This window comes from Priceomyces carsonii (assembly GCF_900007245.1).
Source record: "Priceomyces carsonii strain CBS4050 genome assembly, scaffold: Debaryomyces_carsonii_scaffold_7, whole genome shotgun sequence".
In the NCBI taxonomy this organism is placed as follows: Eukaryota; Fungi; Ascomycota; class Pichiomycetes; order Serinales; family Debaryomycetaceae; genus Priceomyces; species Priceomyces carsonii.
The window spans coordinates 22,608-47,541 of NW_026946680.1; the positions used below are offsets into that span (position 1 = coordinate 22,608).

The following is a 24,934-nucleotide window of genomic DNA, read 5'->3' on the forward strand; positions in this document are numbered from 1 at the left end:
ATTTATGCATACAGCACAGTCACAAAATCTATCTTCCCCTGCTTTTTCGCATTTTTATATGCGGCGGCCGCCAGTGATTCCGGTGGGATTTGATATCCAAAAATCCCTTGTGGGTCCAAACTACCTCCGGTTGTCAAATTGAAGCAGCCGCTTTCACTGATATTCGTCGCAACATCCACGATAACATCGTCGCATTTACGGTCTTCCGATAATTGAAGTCCAACCTCATAATCCAGAGTCCCAGTAAATTCCAAGTAAACGCTATTAGTCTTTCCTTTATAAGTACAAAGATGATCACCTTTCTCATACATTGTCCAAATTGTACCAGCTTGATCTCCCAAACAATTGTCACCATCATAAAAGATAATCCTTGCAACTTCAGGTCCCTGGTCCGCTAATCCGCTCTTAAGTAGAAAGCCGGATAAAAATATAATACTATTCAACAATTTCATCTTTTGTAATGTAATATTGATTAACTTAAAGTTAGTTATTAGATTAAATATGAATAGGTGCCTATAGAAGCTCTTTTATATGTATTTCTTTGGTTCATTTTTAGAAATGCTTTAAGGGTTCAAACTGTTTTTCTATTTTTGATCTTTTTCTATTTTTGAATTTTTCTATTTTAAAAGTCCCGCTATTAATATGAAGTTCCTATTTTTAATGTCAGTATTTTTGGCTCTTAATGAAGATGAAATAAAATGCGCGCCCACATGCAATCCCGAAGTATCGAGTCTACGAACAGAAATGAATAAATTCTTTAAAAGCCTTAGACGCTTTAAACTATATGTCTGATCTTATTAACTATATCTTGATATCTTTGTCCTAATATTTCATTGACCGATACTGCATATCTGTTATCTATTAGAACTTGAAGTTACTTGAGCCTATATAGATTTATGTAAGCCATTCACACATATTTTTTTTTTCACTTAAGAAACCGTAATTCATCAAGAGAATAAAGTAAAGACTATATCGTCCCCTTTCGAAAATTTCGATGGACACCTTGCTAACTACTGAAAGATCAAATACATAAATAAGTGAGAATAAAATGCATTTTGCGTTCTTTATGCTGTCTTCCAAATTAGGACTTTATGACTGAAAAGCTTACCAAGAGGACAATGGGCCGACATAGTATATCTTTTTTCTTCAATAAATCCTCTACATTTCTTTGACGCCCTGTACTCTGCGTACTCGAAGTCTCCAAAGAAGAAGAACAAACTGATAAACTACTAATGTTTCCCGTTCTTGTATTTGCTGAAAATCGAAGGATAGATGCTTGTAAGATTGAGGTTATACTGGGGCAACAACTCATGATTTCGCGCTTTGAAGCCAGAAGATATCATATAATTCTTGACATCATCCTTAAGACAAGATATGGTAAACGCAGTGCAAAGTTTCGATAACTACGATTTCGGTTCAAGATTTAGGAAGACAACGCGAACCCAACTACGATTAAAGGCTATTCGAACTCCTTTATCTAAATTTCATTCATGACTTGTATTTCATATTGATTATTGCATCTGCTCATTTAATATCTCAAGTTCGCTTTCGTTAAAGTCTTTTGTCTATTACTGCTTCTAATAAATTTTTTCAGTCCAGCCGAACTAATCTAATCAACAGCTTCAAATAAACTAAATTTTGAAATTCCATACCAGTTGTTGAAGATAATAAGACGCCTTCAGCATAAGATTTGCTCGTGAGCATATACATATCTGGTTGTCGTTATGGTCTCTACTTATAGGATGAGATATTTTGCCACCAATCCCTTTTTTAGGAATTTCAAGGGATTTGCGTTTCTTCTCAAGGGACTACCAGGAAGAATATATGATCCTCAAAACTCAAAGCTTAATTATTTGCAACTTTAAAGCCTGTACACTTTTGCGATCAGTTTTTTCTTTTTATGAGATTTTAGCTTGTTTCTTTCAAGTCATCATCTTCTTCACATATGACTTCATCCAAAGTATCTAGGAGGTATAATTCGTCGAACTTACTTTTTGAAGCAATACTGATACAAGTTTTCAAATCATCCTCGAAGATAGCCGGCCCGTAGTTAGTAGCAAAAATATATCTACATAGAAGCAGAGATAAAACTCCAGTTGTAACAATTACAGGATCAATGAATTCGATCAAGGACTTTAAAATTTCTTCGACGCCCAAGGCTCCTGAAGGTAGGGCATTTTCATGAAGGAGCCAGTACTTGGGTATTACATTATGCAAACAAACATTTTTTATCTGCTCAAAGAAGCTCGCTATCAAAGAAATGCCATATACGCTCACGTATCTAAAACATCTGTGACGTATTAAAGAGTTGGGGTCGCTCATGATCATTTTGTTCAAACATCGAAAAACTTTTTGACAAATGTCAATCAAGATGAACTTTCCATTGCTAAAAAGAATTTTGTGTTTCATAAAATTATTTTCTTCAAGTAGCTTAGTTGTCAGTACGGCAGTCAGCAAGATTTGCTCATTCAACCTCAATTTCGTAAACAGTAAAATTTTGTAGAGTTGCTTATGTGTCAATTCCTCTTGTAATACCTCAATCATTCGTTGGAAATCAGACAATAGCAGAGATTCTCTATTCCTCAAATCTTTAACTGCGTTCTCTAATGTTTCGACCTTATGTTGAAGACCAGCGAGTTCTTGTTTTCTCCTTTCCTTTAAGCGTGTTTGAGACTCTCTCATTTTCTTAAGCTTCTCCTCTCTGACAAGAGGTTGGCTCCTACTGTCAGTGCTTTTCTCCCCATCAACCATTGAGTCAGACCTGCGAAGAATTCTTTCCCTAGTAACATGTTCATGAAGTCGGACCCTTAAGAATATGAAGTTTTAAAAGCTCAAGCAGTGATTACTAATTACTGCATATATGCGGAAAAGTGAAGAGCTTGCAGCGATGCATAGCTTCATGTTTAGCTCCACCCCTGAATTGAAAGCTGCTTAGTTGTGACACAATCATGTTAACCTGAGAAACAAAGATGTAGCTTGAAGATAAACAAACTTCTTACAAGGAATCAATAAAGTAAATAGGACCTTTTTTTCGCATTTAAAAGGAGCATGCATTCAGTATATAACAATATATATCATAAAAAGACAGTCCCCCAGGTAGACAACTTGCTGCATTTTTAACACAAACGGTGAAACTAGAAAAGAACTGCATCATTAATCCTTCAAAGCTAATGCGTTAACTCTATTATCATTTGATTCATGAATTTCCATAAGTAGTAACTCCGACTGGGCGCTGATTCAAGAACTAGGAAAAGTTGAAATTACGCCGCGAAAAAGACTATTATACCGTCGAAGCTTGATTCATGGCTTACTTCTTATTGTACTGGACCTTAGGCATTGAGAAAACTTAGTCAGTCGGAGAGATTTCACTTTTAGATAATACCGAATTAATCGACAATAATTGCTGCAGAAATATGTATATAATAACAGTATATAAAGGGAGCGTCTTTCTAACGATTCATCAACTCAGTTGGAAGTACCGAAAATTATATTACAATTACAATATACAGAGAGAAGTTAAAAATGCCATCATACCTAGTGACAGGAACTGCAAGAGGAATTGGATTTGCGTTAGTTAACGAGCTATCTTCAAATGGCTCAAATCTTGTCTTCGCGATTGTTCGTGAAACATCGGACACTTCCTTATTAAAAGGTCTAAAGCGGTCAAATTTAATTATTGTCAAAGCTGATATTTCCAGTCAAGAAGATATACAAAAAGCTTTCAAGATTATTTCCACCAAGACAAATAGTTTGGATGTACTAATTGCTAGCGCGGCCTATCTCCCTGTAGCTACTCAATCTCCAGTTGAAGTTACCGAAGACTTTGCCGCCTTCAGTAGCGAGGTAAACAAGAGTATCAAAGTAAACGTACTTGATCAAATTTACTTAATTAACATTTTCTTACCTTTGCTAGAAAAAGGTGACATTAGAAAAATTGTTTTCATAAGTTCGGGTCTTTCTGCAATGAGCTTCGTCTTAAAAACTGAAATTCAATTTCAAATGCCCTATTCGTTGTCTAAGGCAGCTTTGAATCTAATTTCTGCAAAGTTTGCATTAGCCTTGAAATCTAAAGGCTTTACAGTGTTGGCCATTTGTCCTGGGCTCGTGTCATCTTCCAGTCAAGCTCCACTCAGTGAGGAGGAGATCCGAAAACAATACGGACTTTTTGTTGATCATTTGAAGTTGACCAATCCTGAGTATAAAAGACCGCTTACGCCTCCAGAGAGCGCTTCCGCTATTTTGAAGACTATTGATTATGCAAGTCCTTATCTTAGTGGAAAATTTTTGAGTCACTTCGGAAGTGAACATGAATGGGTCTAGTATTCATAGTAAGATTAGAGTTTATATTGAATAAAAAACCAACTTTCAACCACTATTCGTCCCTTTTGTTAGGAGATTTTTCGCTAAAGACCTTAAACAATAAATCATATAATACTGTAACCTAGAGATGTAGGAAAGCATTCAAAATATATGATAATCAAACCCTTTGAAAAAGGCATGTATTAAGGGCTCTTCTCTAACTTTAAAATCCGAAATTTATTAGCTCAAAGTTTGTAATAGATTCATAGATTTTACCTCAATGGAAAACGGTACAGGCAATGTTAGGTGATTATATCTTAAAATTTTAACTTTTACCTAGTTTCTATTGACCAACCAGTCTCAAATTAAGTCTCTTGGTGAGTCAGCAATTAGAGACGATTCAAGTATTCGTGAGCACTTACCTAGCTTTTCTCCAAAAAAGATTCTGTTTCAAGTTATGTCGCGCCTCAAGAATTTTATCTTTACAAATGTTAGCAAGCTCGTTTCATGATGAGCCTACATTAGATAAAGTAGTCTTCTTGTTACTTATTGGAATGCTGACATTGATCGTAGGTATGTTGATGAAAAGCACAGCCTATGATGAATTTGTTGCTCGGTAAATTCTCGAATAGGCATCCCCCGTACTTTAGCTTAATAATTGAATCCAAATATAAGTAAACCACATTGATCTAAACTTCGATATTGATTTTAATAAAGTGCATCTAACGAATAGTTTTTAAAATGTCTAAGGTGGGAATAATATTCGGTACAGGGTCAAACATTGGTCTTCTGGTGGTGTCAAGTTGACCGGGAAGGGGTTTAAAGTCGTTACTGTGTCTAGGAAAAGCGTGGGACCTGTAGGAAAGCTTCAGAATCATATCCATTTGAAAGCAGACTTAGGAAACTTGTCCGCAGTCTCAGAAGTGTTCTCTCGAGTACGGGAATTATATGGAGAGCCTAACCTAGTTATATATAATGCAGCAGCTTACTCGGTGACTGATCCCAATAATGCGTTCGTCGACAGTGTTGAGGATTTCGCTCAACATTTGTCTGTTAATACTATTAGCTTGTTTGAGACTATTAAAGAAACTATCAAATCATTTGACAGGCTTCCCAGAGATATCAATAAAACTCTAATATTCACCGGAAACTTCTTGAATAGATTTCCCTCTGCATCATTGTTGAGTTTGAGTGTAGGTAAGGGGGCTTCCTACGATCTTCTTAGATTGGCTGATATGTCTTACGGAAAAAAGGCTATAAATTTTACTATGCGGATGAGCGTACGGAAAGTGGAAATGCTGTTTATGGTGATATCAATGGTGAAGCCCATGCAGAATTTTATTATCAACTTGCTGAAGGATTAGTGAAGGACGTACCGATGCAACATTTGTTAAAGGAAAGGGCTACACTAAGTTTTGAGTTTTGAGTTTTGAACTTTGAAAGGACTGATGGGTTATCATATAGTTCTGGAAGCCTGGGTAAATAATTTATATGTTGAAGAATAAGATGCAGCTTCATGTAACCGATTGATTTAAAAGAAGGTAGACATTATGTAGTTATTGTCTTAACGTTTGAACACAATAAGTTTCGAACTTTTCTGGTAGTATTCAATTTGTTTCTATTATTCTGGACCGGCTTTTTAACATTCACTTACATTTAATTCCCCAGACACTAAAAAGAACGTTTGACAATTCATATTGTAATTTAGAAATAGTACCATCTAGCTTGAAAAAAATCTCTTAAAGTTACCATTCAAGATTAACTCATCAAGTATAACTACGTAATTTAAATAAGAATCTGCAATATCGCCGAATTAATGATGTTTATGAAATTACTTCTCTCTTGTTCTTATTGAGATCGCAATTAATTAATTTTACATATGCAAAACACATATCGTTAAAGTCATGATTCAAACAAAATCGGTGGCCTAATATGCTTTGCAATAGGATATTGTGAAGTATAGAATTCAAACACCTTTCAATTTCCTGTACACTTTATTTTCGCAACCAAAGAAGCATTTTGTGTAGATAAGATAAAGAAGCTTTGTTGCGATATTTACCTATTATAAAGGCATAATCAGGAATTTGAGAAAAGTATTTGAATCAAGTTTTGAATAGCTTGGCGTATCTGAGTACTACTTAAAATCTACGCGTATAGTACAAGAGGCCTCTTGTAAGGAAAAAAGTGGGCATCTGATGAACGGTATCGTACAAACATACTCGTGAAATTATTTCTAGGACACTGACATTAATCGCTGCATTTTTTAGAAGGTTAGCTGAGTCTTGGTTAAAATGAAATCCTTTTTGCAAAAGGTTTTCTTAGCTTGTCTTTAGATACAACGAATGGGAACCGTCATCAGAGGATTGGGAAAAGCCAAGAGTTCAAGAAAATAGGCTGGAATGTAATCATACGAAGTGGCATTAAATGAGGAAAATGTTCTTTATACAAGGCAAGGAAGATTATAATTAATTGTTTTGCAGTTGAAAGATTCCTAGAGATATCTCGTATATCCTGATAAGCAAACCATTCTTATTATGGTGGACACCGCAATCTTTAATTTCAACAGAGTTTCAAAAGCCTTATGTTTAGAATAGAAGGCAGTATAGTAAATTCATGGTTCAGGGTAGTTTACGACTTTTCGTATCTTGATAACCAAAAGAACTTTCCTCAGCTAGAACCCCAAGCAACTACAAGGCTTATATTGTGAGAACTTTTTCTTCTGAATAATTAAGTTGAAAAATCAGTCGATAAAACTTGAAATCAAAGCTATCTCACATTGGGAAACTGTATGGCAATGTTTATTTCTTTGGAGATTAGATATATATTGCCAGTTAACAAATTCTCCCACGCTCTCATTTTGTGTATCGCTGGGCTTGCGCTCTAATATATTTCTGGGTACAGTACCTATTCCAAAAGTTTTTGCAGCCATCTTCATGCAGACCAATACAAGCAATAGAAAGTGTTCTGCCATAATTTAAATATTGCAATCACGTAATAACATTTAATCATAAATTTTTATTGACAGAGATGTGTACATTAAACAAACTTTGATCTCTTTCCTTTTTATTTGGATCATTTAGCACCACAACAAACGGTCAATCTAATTTTTCTTCTGTTACTAAACGCTACTTTGTGGTATCATTAATTGTTAATTGATGATTGTGCAATCTCTCGCGGTGAGTGTTCATAAAACAGCCCTAACAGAAATTTATAGCTACCAATGATAGAAAATTCCACTTTTTCCTGTGCTATTTTCAAAAACTGACAGGATTACAAATACTTGTAGTTAAATATATATGTGTCGTTATATTCAATCTTTTGAAAATTGGTTAGAGTCAAAAGACAACAATTTTTTTTACTTCGGTGTAGAAATAAAAATCATAGTTCAGGAAGTATCAAATTCACCTAGGATAAGAATCCAAATAACTAATAACAATACTTTAATTAGAATGGTTTTTATCCTAAAGCGAAAAAATACGATGAATGTCGAATGAGAAGTTCGAAGATGCTATAAAGAGATAAAAGGTAACAAATAGATAACAAGGGCTGTCGAAAGCTTTGAAATTCTTGCTATTAATAAATCATACATGGAATTGAGCTAATTAAGTGAAAATATAAACATAAAATGCTGAATTAGGTAGCAAAATTTCTTGAAGATTTCTGATCACTCAAGCTGGGGGAGAGAAGATGCCAACCCATAAAAAGGAGACATTCTAAGTGATTTTTGGAAAAATCACCTTTTAGTACTGTTTTTGATGAACTAGCCATTCCGTTGTCAAATAGGAAACCACATGAGGTGACCTTGCAAGAAGTTCACGAAAGAGCTTGCCTTGTTTTACGTATTACATAAAAATACTAAACTTCGTTACTGTTTATATTGTAGCTCAATCAAGATTATTCTAGAGGCAGTGAAGTCATAAAATTTCAATAGAAGGAACTTAAGGACACACTATGTTCCAATAACCTAAACCGTTGCTATTGGTACATGTCATCCCTTAGATTAATTGCCGTATTTGATGTGGTGAGTTCTTGAAATGAATTACAGACAGTATTATCAGACATAAATATGCTATAATCAAATTTTCGACCTTATTAAAAAGAGACGGTAAGCTATTTGGACATTACGATTTTAAGACGTCGGAGTGGTTCGGGATAAGGAGACTGAGAATGGATATTATACATTAGTCAGAACCTGCATATACCCGATACTTCAACTTCGCGCCACAGGAAAGGTTACTACTCAAACCTTAATTGTCTCCTGTTCTTCAAGGAGATTAATCTATTAAGTCTTATTTAAAAAAAGATGACGAAGGTTCTTATTTCTGGTGCTTCAGGCTATATTGCTCAACATATTATCAAAGATCTATTGGCTCAAGGCTATGCTGTAGTGGGTACAGTCAGATCAGCAGAAAAAGGAAACAAGTTAGCTAAATTGTTTAACTCCAGCAAGTTCTCCTTCGAAATTGCCAGCTTAACAGAAGAGAACGCTTTTGATAAAATACTTATTAACAACAAGGATGCGACAGTATTCTTACATACAGCCTCTCCGTTGCCTCATGATGCGAATGATAATGAGAAGGACTACTTAATCCCAGCGGTCGAAGGTACTAAATCTGTATTGCAAGCAATCAAGGATCATGGTCCTCAAATTAAAAATGTAGTGATTACATCATCCTTTGCTGCAGTTAAAGATTCCAAAAATAACGGCTCTTTACCTTACACCGAAGAAAGCTGGAATTCTGTTACGTGGGAAGAAGCTGCCAAGGACAAGTCTCTTGGATATGCTGGATCGAAGAAATTTGCTGAAAGAGCTGCTTGGGATTTTCTTGAAAAGGAAAAACCCTATTTCACGTTATCTATTGTTAACCCTACATATGTGTTCGGACCCCAAGCTTTTGATGAAGAAGTCAAGGAGAAGTTGAACTTTTCTGCGGAAATTATCAACTCCATTGTTAGACTGGGTTCTACCGGTAAGGTACCACAGTTCGAGGGAGCATTTATTGATGTTAGAGACGTCGCCAAGGCTCATATTTCTGCCTTCACCAATGAAAAGGCTTTTGGTAAAAGATTATTATTATACAATGGACCATGCAATGTTCAAGATATTGTCAGCTACATTAAGGAAGATTTTCCTCAATTAAAAGTACCAGTAGTTAAAGGCAATGGGATGAAAAGTGATTCGAAAGCGAATACAACTGTTGATAATAAAATCACTCGTAAAATTCTTGCTTATGATTTCATTGACTTAGAAAAGTCCCTCCACGACTCGATTAGTCAAATCTTGAAAGTTTACCCTATTTCATGATCCTAACTTTAAGACTTCAGAGAAAAATTATAAGCTAGGAACATTTTGAAACATCATGTGAAATGATTCATGTAACTCACACCCTCAGTGAGTCTCATCGGCTCTTTCTTGGGCAATATTGTGTCAAGTTGCTAGATAATTTGATAGTTTGAAGATGCAAATTACGAAATTTAAACTACTAACAGCACCTGACTCTAAATATAAACAAGTATTCAAATGATCTGGTTATCTAGCACATTTGTTCCTAGATATTTTCAATATGTGAGGTGAAATAAAAGTTAGGCTCATTTTTTGTTGCTCAATTTCTACAATAGCACTAAAAAGCGAATAATTTATCTGCTTGCATTATAGATGAGCTCCGCAAGGAAAAAATATATTAACTTCAACGTAATTATTAAAATCAACAATAGTAGCCCCTGTTGCAGATGTTCAAGTAATTTACATGTTTTCATTTGCGAAGGTATCTGATTGCAGAATGCCAAAACCCAGAAAATGTTATATGAGCAACATTTTTAATGGCTCTTCACCTTTTTTAAAACGATTATCATACATTTAGCTTGAAATCGAATACTCTTAACAATATTTTCATACGACAACTATTTTTTCTTGCACCTAACCAAAACATATAAACTTATGGGTTTGCTAAGCTACGATACTAAAGTATTACGATGACAATTTCCAAGGTTTGGCACATAAATATTTCTTTTAGATCTAAGAGTTCGTTTCCAATTTGAAATAAGAATTTGTAAAAGTAAAAGCATTCATTGGTAAATTTTTTTAGCTCTTGCCTTCTTTGATTATCTCTTGAAATTTTCGTTGAGATTGTCAGAATTTCTAAAAGATTTCTTTTTTAAGCGCCAGTATATTTCATTCATGTTTTTGGTCTTATGGTCAAGTGTTCCTGTGAAACGTCAATTTTATCAAAACTTTCAGAGTGATTTGTTTTAGAACGTGAAGACTTTAATTGCAAATTATCATAAATTGAGTCCGATGCCTCTTCTAATGTATTTCCATATGTTTCAATAAACACAAAGTAAACAACAACTAGTTCAACGGCAAGTGTGCAGCAATAAACAATGTAATATTTCCAGTCAATTGAATCCATCGCCACTGGATTGACAAATCCGTTGTAAATAATGATTATATTCATGGCAACTTGAAAAAGATTTTGTCCTTTTGCTCTATGCGAATAAGGTAAAAACTCGGTGGTATATAAGTAAGGCAAACCATTGAGACCAATATTGTAGGCAGCATAATATAAGAAAATCATACCAAGGACTCCATTCCCAAGAGATTTTTGTTCAAAATTCCTCTTTTGGTTGATGGCAGATAAAACAGTCCAAATGACATAAAATATCAACATAAGCGCAACTGAAAATAAGAAAACTGACCTTCTTTTAAACTTTCCAACATATAGAGCTGCAACTGCAGCTGTAACTAAGTTATAAATCATCAATGCACCGTTGATTTCTAATTGACGTTTTTCTCCAGTTATACCTATTGAATCTAAAACCTTATTCAAGTAATAAGAGACTAAACCATTTCCGGACAAATTCAACATTGCCGCAAGAAATACAATGATAAAACCTCTTCTTCTGAATGAAGGAATTGTTATGAAGTCGCTGTATTTGGACTTTGAAGCAATTTCATCCAACTTTAAAGCGGCTTGAATTTCCTTAATTTCATATTCGACTAATCTATTCGCTTTCTCATCGAAAGAATTACCAGTGTGATATCTTCGTAATATGCGTTCGGCCTGCTTTATCCTTCCCTTGGAAACTAAATATCTGGGCGACTCTGGGACCCACCACATTAGAATAGCTTGGAGTAAGGGAAAAAACCCTTGTAGATATGATGGAATTTTCCAACAATAATCGTTATCTATCACTCTCGTACCATATGTAACCCATGCAGCAACCGTAGCGCCGAGGTACCAGAATACACCATAGGCTGAAGTACAGTCTGATCGATAGGATTTTAGCTTATATTTTTTAGCCAGGCTAGCTTCTCCTTCTTCTGATTCAGGATGCATGTCAGGAAAAGCTAATTCTGCAATGAGTGTTGGAGCAGAAACCGAAGAAAAACCGGTTCCAAATCCAATTATCAATCTTGTTGCCATGAAAAATCCATAATTGGTAGAAACACCTTGTAAAATAGATCCGATAACTGTAATAACTGACCCAATTATGATACAGTACTTCCTACCAATTCTGTCTGCAAACCATGCCGCACCGAAGAATGATAAGATTGTCCCAAACACCGTACCATTAGATAAAGCACCTAAGATTGAACCAGTTGGATAGGACATCGTTTCATTCCATTTGGAAAAGACCTGTAAACCATTGAGCATACTACCATCATAACCATAATTGGTGGAAGCCAAGGTTATAACGAAAATATGCCATGTCAATACTTGTAAATGTCGGTACGTGTACCATGGCTTTTCAAAACAACAAGACTCGTTCAAAGCTGAATGGTCGCTTTTAAGAATTTCAAGATTGATATCTGAACCAGCACTTCTTTTAAATTGGTCATCCTCTATTTGATTTACAGGCATTTTTGGAACAATTGACTCATTAACAGTTCAAAAAAGGTCACTTTTTTTTATCTTATAAGTAATTTCATTTCTGTGGCTCAAAGTATATGACAATTATTATTATCAAGACCACACAATTGGTGCATAAAAGAGCCGTCAAACAAGAAATGTATCTGGTCGCATAAGGCATGCAATCTTGTACATAATGTTCATCCAAATTTTGCAGGAAGAACTTCAGTAAAAGAAACTTTGTGGGTGTCATCTTTATGCTAATTTTCAAGATTCTTTGGTCCCTGCGAAGATTTCACCATTTAATGCAAATTTGGACATGATTTGTATAGTTTTAAGAAAAATAGTTTGCTGAAAAGTCCAGGGTTCTAAAAAGTGAAATGTATAACGGAAATTAAATTCCATAGTAGAGGTTTCAGAGGTAAATTTTCGGCTCGATGCCCAAAATAAGTATTAAATCCAATATATGTGGCTTTCATTTCGCATCTCATAATAGCATTTTAAAATTCGCCTATCGGGCCCTCGAATTATGCAGAAAAACGACGTTACAAAGGCTCGTATATATTGGAGAATATTCTTTGAAGCTATGTTTCCACAGTTTTATGTTTTCAAAAAGAATTCTGTTTCAATAAGAGATAGAAAAGGCTTCCATAGAGCATTAGAAAGAGCTCCGGTACCAGAATTTATCAAAATCTTAAATTGGCCATTGGAAGGAGCAAAATGAAATGTATTGATGAAATTAAGAGCTCAGTCCCTCCCGACCTTGAACCACGGTTTTCAAAGGTTAAACAATCATTAGTTAAAGAGAAGGACAAGACGGCCGTGACTAAATCTTGGAAGAGGCTTCTTTACGCTCTCGAAGTGGAAACACGAGAAATTGCAAAAGAGGGGCCATCCAGAATACCTACATTTGAATGGAAGGCAATTAAAGAAAACAAAGGATCTCTAACACAGGAACAAGAAAAACTTTTCAAAAAGAGAGGTGTTGCATTAATCAAGGGAGTGGTCGACTCTGCTCAAATTGATGATTGGTTTAATGAATTAGTTGATTTTGTTAAAGAAAACCCCGACACGGCAGGGTACAATTACCCCAATGAAGCTTCTTTTTACAATGTTTTTTGGACAAGACCACAAACCGAAGCTAGGTTTCACCCAAACATAGTCAAGTTGCTTAAGACTTTTTCTAAAGCCTTTTATGTTGAAGATGAGAAGAATTCATTTATCGATCTCGATACCCAAGTTGTCTATGGAGATCGAATTCGAATTCGACAGCCTGGATCAATTGCAGACTTGCCCTTACATTTAGACAGCTCGTCTATCGAGAGATGGGAAGATGATAAGTTCAGGGAATCGTACAGAGAAATTTTTGAAGGAAGATGGGAAGATTGGAGTCCGTGGAAGTTGGATAGTAGACAGTTTGCACAAGAGGATTTATATGAATTTCTCGGCGATGGAAGATCAACAAACTCGATTTGCTCATCATTTAGGACTTTGCAAGGCTGGTTAAGTTTATCAGATAATAAATCTGGCGAGGGAACATTGAGATTGCTTCCAAATGTCAAGCTCTCGATTGCATATATTTTATTAAGACCTTTGTTTTGGAAAGATCCAGAACTGGGAAATGTAGATGACTACCAAATTGACTTGACAACTCCAAAATTCCCTGGAACGCTTCCTTCTTTCGGGGAAATAATGCTAGAAGATAAGTTCTTTCCTCATCTTCGCCAAGCACAGTCTGTTGTGGGAATACCTGATGTAAATAAAGGGGATTTTGTCTTTTGGCATGCAGATATACCGCATGATGTCGACAGAGAGCACAATGGTCCTAGCCATTCGAGTGTCTTCTACTACGCCCTAACTCCCCTTGCGGCAGCAAATATTGGTACACTATTAGATACTAGGAAATCTTGGTTGGGAAATGTGTCACCCATAGACTACCGATCTCAGTTGCCGCCAGGAACCAAAGAGTATCAAGGTGCAGATACAAGAAATTTAAAAGACGATGACTCAAAAAGAGCATTAGGACTTTTGCCCTTTGAACTTGATGGTGATTTAGACCCTTCTCAAATCAATATTAGGAAACTAGCTAACGCTGCTCTCGACAAGGGAGAATTTGATTTTCATAAATTTTTAAAAGAGAGACATATAATATGAGTTGAAGAAAAGCTCTTAGACGCTAAGTTGAAACAAATTTTACTGTAGTTTTCTGAATGTTTGAAAGAAAAAAAAATGGAAAATTCATGGTCTATCTATTTCAATAGGCTATTACGACCTACTTCTTTTGTTCACATTGCTCAAGAATTTCATAATTTAAAAAATAAAGTGAGTAGCAATTTATGACGTGGCTTGTTGAATAGAAAAGAGTGCAATTTCCATTGAATTCTAATTAATTAAATGTAATTTATCTTCATGAAGTCTCATGTAAACTATATTAAACCAATTAGCAAAATTAGGATGTGTAGCTAAAGTTAAGCTGTCTTAAGCTATGTTTGTACAATTTGGGCCTAGAAAGATCGCAGAAAATTTGAACTAAATTCTTATTCTTGGAAGATCATCTGATTAGAGTCGTGTCATTTTGAACAAGATGCAGATAATCTTAGTTTGCAGAACAACTGTTATATTGCATCAGTCGGTGCTATAAATAAGAAATTAAAAATTTAAAGAAAAAGTTTTGGTAAATTAAATTGGAAAAGAAATAACGACATTGTGAGGGGAGGGAGGCATGTCGAAGCTTGTAAAACAGTGTAAGGAGACTTTCAAAGTCCCTTCTTGTACCTTTGAATATAAAATTATAATTATAATACGATGTTTTCAATGGTGATAGCTCAATTATGCATGATGATTATGACTTAAAGTAAAGCAATAAATCCCTCTTTTCTTACTCTTATCCAATTCTTATATTTAATTTTTTAATATTTGTTGAATTAGTGTTCATCTTTCTTATTAAATAATAAATCGTTCGTTGAAAGACTAAGCCTTGGTCGAAACCGATTTTTGAAAGCAATAAAATACCATAAAAAGGAGCTTTTAATTAGGCAAAAAAGTGGTGTGTCCTCTATACCTCTAGGAGACCTGAACTTCAATTTTTATCTGTGGTGTGGCGAGCAAACCCACGAAATACAGTCTTTGTTGACTAGGACACGTGAGATTTGCAGTTAAATATTATCGCCTTATGAAAACTAGAAGCTGTGGTTTGAGTGGTATGTTCCATTAAGTATTTAAATATGGATAATAATTAGGAAAAAATTTCTATATAAAATGATCTGAATTATAACATGAGTAGCAGCAGTATTGAAGAAAAAAAATCGCTGCAGGCTTTTCTGCTTGACAGGAAAGAAAAGGAAATCGTAATAGAGGAAGATTTAGAGTCAATTCAAGATGATCAAAATTCGGATGTGGTCAATGATAAAAAATTATTTAGAAAGTTGGAGCAAAGACATATTCAAATGCTCGCATTGATAGGTATATTCGGAACTGGACTCTTTCTTTCTTCTGGAGCAACCCTTGCACTAGTGTAAGTAATAAATTTTATTTTGAAAAGCGCTTTTTACTAATTGAGTATAGCGGAAATGTTGGAATGGTCGTATCTTACCTATTTGTAGGTATTATAGTTTGTTTGAATCAAATGGCAAATGCTGAGGTTTCCTCATTTATGCCGTTGACAGGCTTTTATATAAAACATGCTGAGCATCTTATTGACGAAGCTTATGGTTTTGGATTAGGTTGGATTATGGTATATCAAACAGTAGTACCTTCTGAATTATCGGCAACTGCAGTTGTAATGTCATATTGGTCTGACCTAAACCCAGCAGTGTGGATTACAATTTTTGGAGTTTTGATTGTTGCAACGAACTCCTATAGTGTTAGGTTTTATGGAGAATTTGAATATGTTTTAGGCGTCGTTAAAATAATCTTGATACTAGGGCTTTTTCTAGTTAGCCTTGTTATTGACTTAGGAGGTGTCAAGGGTCAAGGAAGGATCGGTTTCAGATACTGGAAAGAGACACCGTGGAATGAATATTATACTTCAGGCTCATTGGGTCGTTTTTTGGCCTTCTGGGAATGTGTATCCGGAGTGGTATACTCCTATGGAGGAGTTCAATTTATTAGCATGTTTGGAGGAGAAACAAAATATCCACGCAGGAGCATTTTCGTGGCAGCAAAGAGAATTGGTATGTATTACATTTTGAAGACCCCAAGACTCTACTAACAATGCTTTCAGCGATCAGAGTACTCACTCTTTATATTTGTATTGTTTGGGTCTTAACTATGATCCTTTCTTCTAAGGATCCTAGTATTGCATCCCCAACGGGAAATGCTGAAGGGTCCCCTTTTGTAATTGCTATTAAACGAGCAAATATTAGGGTACTTCCTCACATCATAAATGCTGTGGTTTTGTCTTCCGCCTTCTCTGCCGCAAATTTGGGTTTGATGCAGGGCTCAAGAGTATTATTTGCTCTAGCCTCAAAGGGTCAAGCTCCCAGCATATTTTTGAGAACAAATAAAAGGGGTATTCCTTACGTTGGTCTCATATTCACCGCGGCGTTCTTGCCGTTATCTTACATGTCAATTTCGACTAGTTCTTCAACAGTATTTCTGTGGTTTCAAAGTATTACATCTTCAAATTTACTTATTGGCTGGATTTCGATTTCCTTGAACCATATCTTTTTGATGCGTGCTTTGAAAGCACAAGGTTATTCTAGAGCTGATTTACCTTACACTTTCAAATTTGCACCTGCTGCTGCATGGATCTCATTATTTTTCTCTTTACTAATTCTACTTACTTGTGGCTTTGCAAATTTTTTGAATCATAACTTCGATATTTCATCTTTCTTCAGCTCCTACTTCGTTATTCCATTGATTTTAGTGTTGACCTTATTTTGGAAGATTTTAAAAAGAACAAAAGTTAAAAGGCCAGAAGAAGTTGATTTGAAGACGTTCTTCAAAGAAATTGAAGAAAATCCCGAGCCTCCCATAGACAGACCAAGGGGAAAAGAATGGCTATTAATTCTCTGGTCTTAAATAATATAAGATGACGAGCCTCATTTAACTCTTCTTTAAAGTCTTTAAAATATACATTAAGTTATAAATTCAAAAGGAATTGAACTCTTGAATTGCATTTGCGATTTATCATACAAAAACTTTTAATGGTCCTAGAATTCAAAAATTGAACGCATAGTATTTTTCGCTTTTGACTTTTTGTTAATGAATTTGGATGCTTTGAATGTCATAGAAGAAAAATGTTTTTCACTCTAAGAAAAGCTTCTTTCATACATTAAAAATTTGCCCTAAAATAGAGGAGAAATATTCTAACTAGTTACTGTTAGGAACTTTGTGAAAAAAAGACTTGAATCTAAAAATCTTAATCCTCGAAGTGGACTAATAGTCCTGGTGTGAATCCAATGAAAAAGACGAAATTGTGCGCACTTTTTTGTTCCCTACCTTGGAAGACTACTTCGAGATTTCGGTGGCCATTAGAGTGGACTAAATTGTTTAGTTTGTTCCGAGTTGATAAGAACGCGTTCAACAAAACTATGAGATCTATTAGAAATCTAGGTCCAAATTCAATTGAAAAAATCCTATGCTTAATATTTTACTAATTATTTATGTCAAGGACCACGCCATACGACCGAAGTTCGACCACTTCGTGTCCATGTAATCGCTTACCAACAAAGTCAGTTTTACATATTATTTATTAAGTCTCTCACGTGCTCTAATAAGTTTTGGTTGTTTTCGAGTATACATGATGTGCAGTCATGTAGTAATGGGTATATTGAATTGTGCTGCGCTGGATGGAACCGTATGTGTCAAAGAAAAATTGAGCTAATCCTACCGTATTGCATATATGCCAAAAAATAGAAATATTTCGTATCGGAAGGATTACCGTAAATAGTAAGGACAAAATTTAAAGAGAGTATGGAGGCGGAGAGTATTATAAATAAATACATCCTATAAATACAGAAGAATGGAACTTAAATAAAATATGAAGTAAGTCAGGATTAACTATGATTTCTTTCCAAAGGACCAGCAGGACAAGAGCAACTCTCTTATTACTGTACTTAGTCATTTCTACGACTATGCCGTTTTTGTTATCTTATCGAGTATCCTATCGAGAGTCGCCTGATAAATCTTATGTTGTTAATTAGGTACTTCACAGCAATCTCCACTATGTTCGAAAATTCGTGCATTGCAAAGACATGAAAATACGGCAAGAAAAGACAAAAGTATTCTCATTCTATCATTACTTTACTATTAATTGAAAGTGAACTACTTTTTCAAATTTATAAGATGTGAGACTACTATGGCCTTACTCAGATGCAATTTTCAGTTCGCTATACATTTTAAATTTTTATGGGTTCGTTTGATTTCTCTATAAGAGGCTCTTCCCGAATGAAGGATGAACTCAATGAAAAGTATCTTTTTGGGAACATAATAATAGTTTTAAATTAAACAAGGTCTTTATTTGTAACATGAATTCGGCCAATTTAAGAAAACCCAAAACTACAAAAAATCTTTACCCTGTGATTGCTCAAGGAAGATTTTGAAAAATATGAGCCGTTGTTTAAGATAAACCCCAAAATTTTTTCATGGACTTTATGTTGAGCCTCGCTAATTCCCAAGATGGCATAGAAAATAAATCATCAATCTCTTCCAAGGTTTTATCCTTTGTTTCGGGCATATATAAAATCTGGTAAAAAAATCCTATAAATGCAATCCCACCGTAAAAACCCAAAACTAATCCTGTGGAAGTCATAGCGCTTTGCATTTTCGTGAAGTTATAAGTCACTGTGAATGACCATAGATAAAGAAACGCTGAACAGATTGACATACCAATTGTTCTTGTTCTCACGGCAAAAGATTCAGAGGGACAAACCCATTGCAAGCAAGCATAAGAGCCAAAAAATGCCATGTATAATATAAGACCAGAAAGATAAACACCTTCTGCTGCTGCAAGGTTCCTTTGTAAATTAATTTCATAGCCGATACCCATTAGTACCAATCCAACAAAGAAACCTACAATATTTAAACCCCATTTACGTCTGCCAAATTTGTCCATCCAAAATACAGCTGGAATTGTTCCTATTAGCAATGATCCACCACCAACTAAAGACATAAATACCGACTTTTTCTCATCAAACCCAATTCTTGACATTAAAGTAGACATATAATACATTACAGCATTAACTCCTGTTAGCTGACCCAACGCTACCATCAAAACGGCGTAGATTAAGGCACGACGATTACGTGGAACCGATATCAAATCTAACCAGACTTGTATCCTCGTTTCTTCTCTTTTACGATCCAATTCTTGCTCAACTACTTGAACCATTTCTATGAATTCAATCTTATTATCAACAACCTCAAGGTCTCTGAGTCTCTTCCAAACCGAAAAGGCTTCGCCAATTTTTTGCTTATAGACCAAGTAACGAGGAGACTCAGGGAGAAATAAACAACCTATCAATAATAAGGTTGAAAAGACTAATGACGATCCAACCATAAATCTCCAACCACCATCAACTTCGTAAAATATTGCAGCCACAGCATAGCCCAAAACTTCCCCTAGTGCAATATTGAATTGATATAAGGACACTAGACTCCCCCTGACCGAGGGTGGCACTGATTCTGCTATATATATACCAACACACCCACCTTCAATTCCAACGCCTATTCCTAGAATAAATCTTCCGGCGTACATCATCTGGTGAGAATGCGAACCTGCACAAAGTGCCGCTCCCAAGGTGTACCATAGACACGAAATAATAATACTTTTTTTCCTACCAGCATATTCGTTTAATGGAGTCATCATAATAGAGCCGGCTGTTGCTCCCAACGGCATCAAACTTGAAACTAAGGAATCTTCATGAGAATTAAGGTGAAGAGATTTTCGCATCCCTATCGATGCCCCACTTATAATCGATTGGTCTAGTCCTGATAAAAGACCTGCTGCTGATGCAAAAGCTCCTAGAACAATTACCAACGTCTTCGTATCCCTAAAATTTACAACAAACTCTAAATTTCTAAGCCTTTCGAAAAAAGTTGAATTTGTGTTGACTGTTTCGCTCAATTTCTCAAACCCAGCAATCTGTTTGTCCAAGTCAATTCCAAGAGGTAAAGTGTACTCAGTCTTTTCAGTATCATCTTGGAAAACATCACTTGCCAGTGATGACTTATCAATTTCTTTCAGTTCAGTAATTTTGAATATATGAACTTTGTAATATTAAGGGGAAAAAATAAAAAGTAAGACACTGGAATTATTTATTTCACAATAGAATAGAGTAAACTCACCTGTCCCTTTGGTATCACTCATGTAATTTTTTGCCTTTCAAAGGTAAAAACATCCTTTTATAGCGCTAGAAGAATTATCGAATTAAAAGATTTTTATTAACAATATTGATACCGGATTTGCGGGGAACTGTAACAGTTAAGATTCGTCGTAAGGAACACTTCGAAATGTGGAGCATTCTTGTCAAATATGGTACGCGTTTAAGAATTCTGCATCATCTAGTACTAGATCAATGTATTAAATCGGTAGAAATTTTATCTGGGGAAAAGTGTCGGGCGGATTACCGAATTAAGATATATAAAGTAAAGGATCGCATAAAAATTTTTTTGGTCGGATGGAATACCTGATAAGGTCGAGAATAGGTTTGAAGTATCAGCGGGCGGTATACCTCATTGGGGTAACTTTCAACCACTTTAATAGCTACTCATACATAAATGATCGATTTCGCAAGCAGTGAACAGGCACTTTTAGAAGTTAACATTTATTCTTAAAATGCCTTCTTCAACAACAGAAAGATTAGGAATCGAGCAAACAGGCTTCCGCAAGTTTGATATTTCAAAAGCCAAGGTAAGAGGCGAGGGTGACATTTCCTCAGTTTTTGCATCATTTGATAGCACGGGGCTCGCCGATAGACTTCCCTCCGTTTACGCGGAAATCAAAAAAAGCTTAGTTAAGAATCCCCAGCAGCTCAAAGACAGTTGGATTAGGTTGAAAAAGGCTCTTTCAGAGGGTATTGAAGAGATTAAAAGAAATCAAGAATCTATCGTGCCCTCCGTAGACTTCAATGACCTCTGCAATGTGAGCGGTGAATTGCGAGAGGAAATTTTGAAGCGTGGTTCTCTTGTGGTCAGAAATGTAATTCCCATGAATGAAGCCCGTCGTCTCAAGGATGACATATCTGACTATATTGATTCGAATCCAAATACCAAAGGGTTTCCGAAGGATAAAAGAGTAGTTTATGAGTTGTATTGGTCGAAATCACAAATCAAGGCAAGATCCCATCCAAATGTGGAAGAGACTATGAAGTTTATGAATAACTTATGGGTCGCTTCGCCAGATACTGAAATCTGTCTTGATCAAAACATTTCGTATGCTGATCGTTTAAGGATCAGAAATGCTGGGGATGCCCTTTTTTCTTTAGGTCCACACGCAGATGGGGGCTCTTTGGAAAGATGGGAGGACCCTGAATATCGTGAGTGTTATAAACCAATTTTTGAGGGAAAATGGGAAGAATATGAGCCGTACGATGCCAGTCATAGAATAGGGGCTAAGCAAGATTTGCATGACTCTAGAGGCACTTGTAGCGTATTCAGGTCATTCCAAGGCTGGTTAGCAGTTTCAGATATTGCACCTAAAGAAGGTACCATTTATTTTGCTCCTTTGGTAAAGGAGGTCACCGCATACTATATGCTAAAACCATTTTTTGACAAAAATGATAATTTGAAGCTCGACTCAGATATACCAGGAGCTTTTCCAGGAAAAGGATTGGAGTTCAGTGATGATTCACATCCGGAGTTAAAACTTGAAGACATTATGGTTCCCACACCTAGAGTGAAGCCAGGAGACATGGTGTTCTGGCACTGTGATTTAATTCATGCTGTTGATCCCGTTCATAATGGCACTAACGACTCTTCTGTTTTTTATATTCCCTCAGTACCGTTGTGTCCGTCGAATATTGAATACGCATTTTTACAAAGAGAAGCATTTTTGAAAGGGTTGGCTGGTCCTGATTTTCCAGGATTTCCAAACGGAATAGCTGAGACAGAGCATATCAATAGAGGGACCCCTGAAGATGTCGAAAAGACAGGTGGAAAAGCAGCCATGCAACAATTCTGTTTGGCTAGGTTCGAAGAAAAGAAAGGATATACTTCGGGTGCGAATAAGGCAATAAGAAATGCTAATTCTCGCTTATTTTATTAAAGTGGTAGTATATTGATTTGCAAGGATCAAGCCTTTACTGATATGTAGCTATTTTTATGTTGAAATGTTAACACTGAATTTAATGATAAGTAACCCAGTAACTATGTCGTAGACTGCCTAACGATTTTGTAGTACCTATGAGATGAACTGTGACTAGATCGGTACCTAGGAGATAATTCCGAGGACTGTATATAGGAGTACGAAGTTTTGAAGAAGTCTTTGTTAATTATGTCACTCTCAACAGCTGTTCGAACAAATACGTTTGCTTTACATTTCTTTAAATATACCTTTCTTTGATAGGTTACGGTAAAGGTAAATGTCTGGCTTTATAATATCTAAATATTCTGTATCCAAGCGAACGGTAAGTTATTGAAGAAAGTACCATATTGTTAGAGGTGTATACTAACGTTATTTTATTCTAGCGTTCACTAATAGCTTGCGAACGTTGCCGAAAGCTTCACAAAAGATGTAAAATAGACCAAGGTACTTCAAGCTGCAAGCAATGTCTAGACAAGTCTTTGAAGTGCGTTTGGCCCAACAGTATGAACGATGGGAATAATATCAAAGTTGATCGTGGAAATATGTTCGACAAGGAAGATGAAAGAGAACGCATATATGAATCTATATTTCAAAACAGTGACCAGAGGAAACCTCAGTTTATTTGTGCAACACAACCTTTAGCCCTGCTTTTGAGCAGGGATTCTTTCCTTTGCTTTGATGGCGATGATTTAGGTCTTTACTACCCATGGAGAGGCGTACATGAGGAGAACAATTACGAAAATAACCACCTAGATGAAGAATTCAAAAAGTTTCTCCGTAGCAAGGATGCATTTAGTGTTCCTCCAATTCAAGAGCAAAGACGTTTGATTCTGCTCTATATCAGCAATATTTATCCCTTTTATCCTGTGGTTGATAGAAAGAGCCTAGATGACATCAAAAGTATTCCTTTAATATTATTGAATGCAATTTTTTTAAGTGCAATTCGATTTGATTCATTACAAAATGAAAAAGATATTCGTCCTAGGCTACACCATTTTTACCAACGCTGTAAACAATTAGAACTATTGGAAACGAATAAGATTACTTTGATTCAGTCGTATTTACTATTATCAATGCACGAAGAAGGTATAAACGGAGCTACATCATCGAAGGAGTACGTTACTAAAGCTTGCAATTTATGTGGAGAATTAGCTATCACCAATATTAGTGGATCTAATGGAATATCAATGTCCTCTAATCAAGCAGATCACCTGCATTCATCATTTAAAAAGGTTCTGTATGGAAAAAACTTTTTGAGAAGACTATTTTGGGTTTCCTTTTGCTGTGACCGTCTTGTCTCAGCGACCTGTGGGAGGGAGATGTACTATAATGTTGCTGATTTGATGATTGATGAATTAACTTTAATCGACTTTAATGAAGGAGAGTATCAGCAGTCTGACTATATGATATTTCGATCTTGGATACGTATTTGTCGGTTAATTGATCGTATTCAGTGTTCTTTATATCGCCCTCCAAAAAACAGGACAACGAATGATTGGACACTAGAAGAGGACTTATTTAGCTTCGTAATTGACGATGCAAACCTTATAGAAGTCAAGTTCCAAAAGTTTTTGTTATTATCCCATGCATATGTCTGCATATTATATCTTCGTTCCAAAGTCGATGCCATGTCGTTAATGGTCAACAGCATTGAACTTAGTGGTGAGCAAGTCAAGTCAAGAGGCAACTACATAGATCAGATTCATTACTATTCCTCTGAAATCGTGGAAATAGCTGAATCAACGGAGGTTATACATCACATTCTAGTCGTTCACGCAATAGTTCATGTCATTGCTTTAATGCAACTTGAATCCAAGACATACATTAACGAAAGGGATAAGGCAAAAACGAATTTTGGCCTTTATTTTAGCGAAATGATGAACAGATGCGCTGCACTACTAGAAAGGAGTAGAGGATATTGGTGGTTTGCTGGGTCAGCTCTTCGTCTTTGTAAAGTAATATTTTCATACGATGATTCTGTATCGCATAAAATACAGTGAACTAGATATCAATCATCCTAATGTCACGATCGAACTAATAGTATCGACGAACTTATAGTATATTACCATTTGACAGATCTCATATAGGAACTGAAGCTTGGCGCATTCTTTTAGGAAAAGGCTCTAGTGTATACTTAAATCGTTACTCCCTTTTGATAATTTTTTGACTCTAGTTATTGTTTGAAATTCCGGTCACAACTTCCTATTCGAAAGACAAACTTAAAGCTTTTTCGACCGGCGAAATAGCTGGTATCTAATGAATTAACTTTGCTGACACATTGCCTATTCTATTCGAATAACGATTCTTTTAGATACTATCTATATCGTATATTGCAGTGACTTTATCAGGCAAGCTATGCACTTTTTATAATGATGGTGAAATATAGGAATGAAAATTGGGTGATTATCGATATTTTTTTTTCAATCCACCCATACATGAGCAGATTTAGTAATCGTTATTTCTTTTGTCGACTAAAAACTATGGAACTGAAAAATAATTAAAGCGAGAGATGAACGCTCCGACATGAAAATGCCTTGCCTTA

At 35.6% G+C, this 24,934-nt stretch overlaps 13 protein-coding genes across 13 annotated transcripts; 9 read left to right on the forward strand and 4 right to left on the reverse strand.

The window, feature by feature from the left end:
• Positions 1 to 2: 2 nt before the first annotated feature.
• On the reverse strand, positions 3 to 452 carry PRCAT00005809001 (uncharacterized protein; the record flags this gene model as incomplete). Its single annotated transcript, XM_062955908.1, has 1 exon — positions 3 to 452. The coding sequence occupies one exon, from the start codon at positions 450 to 452 to the stop codon at positions 3 to 5; it is 450 nt and encodes a 149-aa protein (XP_062812464.1).
• Positions 453 to 1,908: 1,456 nt separating this feature from the next.
• On the reverse strand, positions 1,909 to 2,751 carry PRCAT00005810001 (uncharacterized protein; the record flags this gene model as incomplete). Its single annotated transcript, XM_062955909.1, has 1 exon — positions 1,909 to 2,751. The coding sequence occupies one exon, from the start codon at positions 2,749 to 2,751 to the stop codon at positions 1,909 to 1,911; it is 843 nt and encodes a 280-aa protein (XP_062812465.1).
• A 771-nt stretch (positions 2,752 to 3,522) lies between these two features.
• PRCAT00005811001 (uncharacterized protein) lies at positions 3,523 to 4,320 on the forward strand (the record flags this gene model as incomplete). Its single annotated transcript, XM_062955911.1, has 1 exon — positions 3,523 to 4,320. One exon carries the CDS (start codon positions 3,523 to 3,525, stop codon positions 4,318 to 4,320), a length of 798 nt encoding a protein of 265 aa, XP_062812466.1.
• Positions 4,321 to 4,787: 467 nt separating this feature from the next.
• Positions 4,788 to 5,663, forward strand: PRCAT00005812001 (uncharacterized protein; the record flags this gene model as incomplete). Its single annotated transcript, XM_062955912.1, has 2 exons — positions 4,788 to 4,872; positions 5,050 to 5,663. 2 exons carry the CDS (start codon positions 4,788 to 4,790, stop codon positions 5,661 to 5,663), a joined length of 699 nt encoding a protein of 232 aa, XP_062812467.1.
• Positions 5,664 to 8,602: 2,939 nt separating this feature from the next.
• On the forward strand, positions 8,603 to 9,604 carry PRCAT00005813001 (SDR family oxidoreductase; the record flags this gene model as incomplete). Its single annotated transcript, XM_062955913.1, has 1 exon — positions 8,603 to 9,604. One exon carries the CDS (start codon positions 8,603 to 8,605, stop codon positions 9,602 to 9,604), a length of 1,002 nt encoding a protein of 333 aa, XP_062812468.1.
• Positions 9,605 to 10,475: 871 nt separating this feature from the next.
• Positions 10,476 to 12,161, reverse strand: PRCAT00005814001 (uncharacterized protein; the record flags this gene model as incomplete). The annotated part of the gene is made up of 1 exon (XM_062955914.1): positions 10,476 to 12,161. One exon carries the CDS (start codon positions 12,159 to 12,161, stop codon positions 10,476 to 10,478), a length of 1,686 nt encoding a protein of 561 aa, XP_062812469.1.
• Positions 12,162 to 12,869: 708 nt separating this feature from the next.
• PRCAT00005815001 (uncharacterized protein) lies at positions 12,870 to 14,303 on the forward strand (the record flags this gene model as incomplete). Its single annotated transcript, XM_062955915.1, has 1 exon — positions 12,870 to 14,303. The coding sequence occupies one exon, from the start codon at positions 12,870 to 12,872 to the stop codon at positions 14,301 to 14,303; it is 1,434 nt and encodes a 477-aa protein (XP_062812470.1).
• A 1,121-nt stretch (positions 14,304 to 15,424) lies between these two features.
• Positions 15,425 to 15,667, forward strand: PRCAT00005816001 (uncharacterized protein; the record flags this gene model as incomplete). The annotated part of the gene is made up of 1 exon (XM_062955916.1): positions 15,425 to 15,667. One exon carries the CDS (start codon positions 15,425 to 15,427, stop codon positions 15,665 to 15,667), a length of 243 nt encoding a protein of 80 aa, XP_062812471.1.
• A 59-nt stretch (positions 15,668 to 15,726) lies between these two features.
• Positions 15,727 to 16,359, forward strand: PRCAT00005817001 (uncharacterized protein; the record flags this gene model as incomplete). Its single annotated transcript, XM_062955917.1, has 1 exon — positions 15,727 to 16,359. The coding sequence occupies one exon, from the start codon at positions 15,727 to 15,729 to the stop codon at positions 16,357 to 16,359; it is 633 nt and encodes a 210-aa protein (XP_062812472.1).
• A 2-nt stretch (positions 16,360 to 16,361) lies between these two features.
• PRCAT00005818001 (uncharacterized protein) lies at positions 16,362 to 17,171 on the forward strand (the record flags this gene model as incomplete). The annotated part of the gene is made up of 1 exon (XM_062955918.1): positions 16,362 to 17,171. The coding sequence occupies one exon, from the start codon at positions 16,362 to 16,364 to the stop codon at positions 17,169 to 17,171; it is 810 nt and encodes a 269-aa protein (XP_062812473.1).
• A 1,540-nt stretch (positions 17,172 to 18,711) lies between these two features.
• On the reverse strand, positions 18,712 to 20,457 carry PRCAT00005819001 (uncharacterized protein; the record flags this gene model as incomplete). Its single annotated transcript, XM_062955919.1, has 2 exons — positions 18,712 to 20,357; positions 20,397 to 20,457. 2 exons carry the CDS (start codon positions 20,455 to 20,457, stop codon positions 18,712 to 18,714), a joined length of 1,707 nt encoding a protein of 568 aa, XP_062812474.1.
• A 468-nt stretch (positions 20,458 to 20,925) lies between these two features.
• On the forward strand, positions 20,926 to 22,353 carry PRCAT00005820001 (DUF1479 domain-containing protein; the record flags this gene model as incomplete). The annotated part of the gene is made up of 1 exon (XM_062955920.1): positions 20,926 to 22,353. The coding sequence occupies one exon, from the start codon at positions 20,926 to 20,928 to the stop codon at positions 22,351 to 22,353; it is 1,428 nt and encodes a 475-aa protein (XP_062812475.1).
• A 542-nt stretch (positions 22,354 to 22,895) lies between these two features.
• PRCAT00005821001 (uncharacterized protein) lies at positions 22,896 to 24,392 on the forward strand (the record flags this gene model as incomplete). The annotated part of the gene is made up of 1 exon (XM_062955922.1): positions 22,896 to 24,392. The coding sequence occupies one exon, from the start codon at positions 22,896 to 22,898 to the stop codon at positions 24,390 to 24,392; it is 1,497 nt and encodes a 498-aa protein (XP_062812476.1).
• Positions 24,393 to 24,934: the final 542 nt, after the last annotated feature.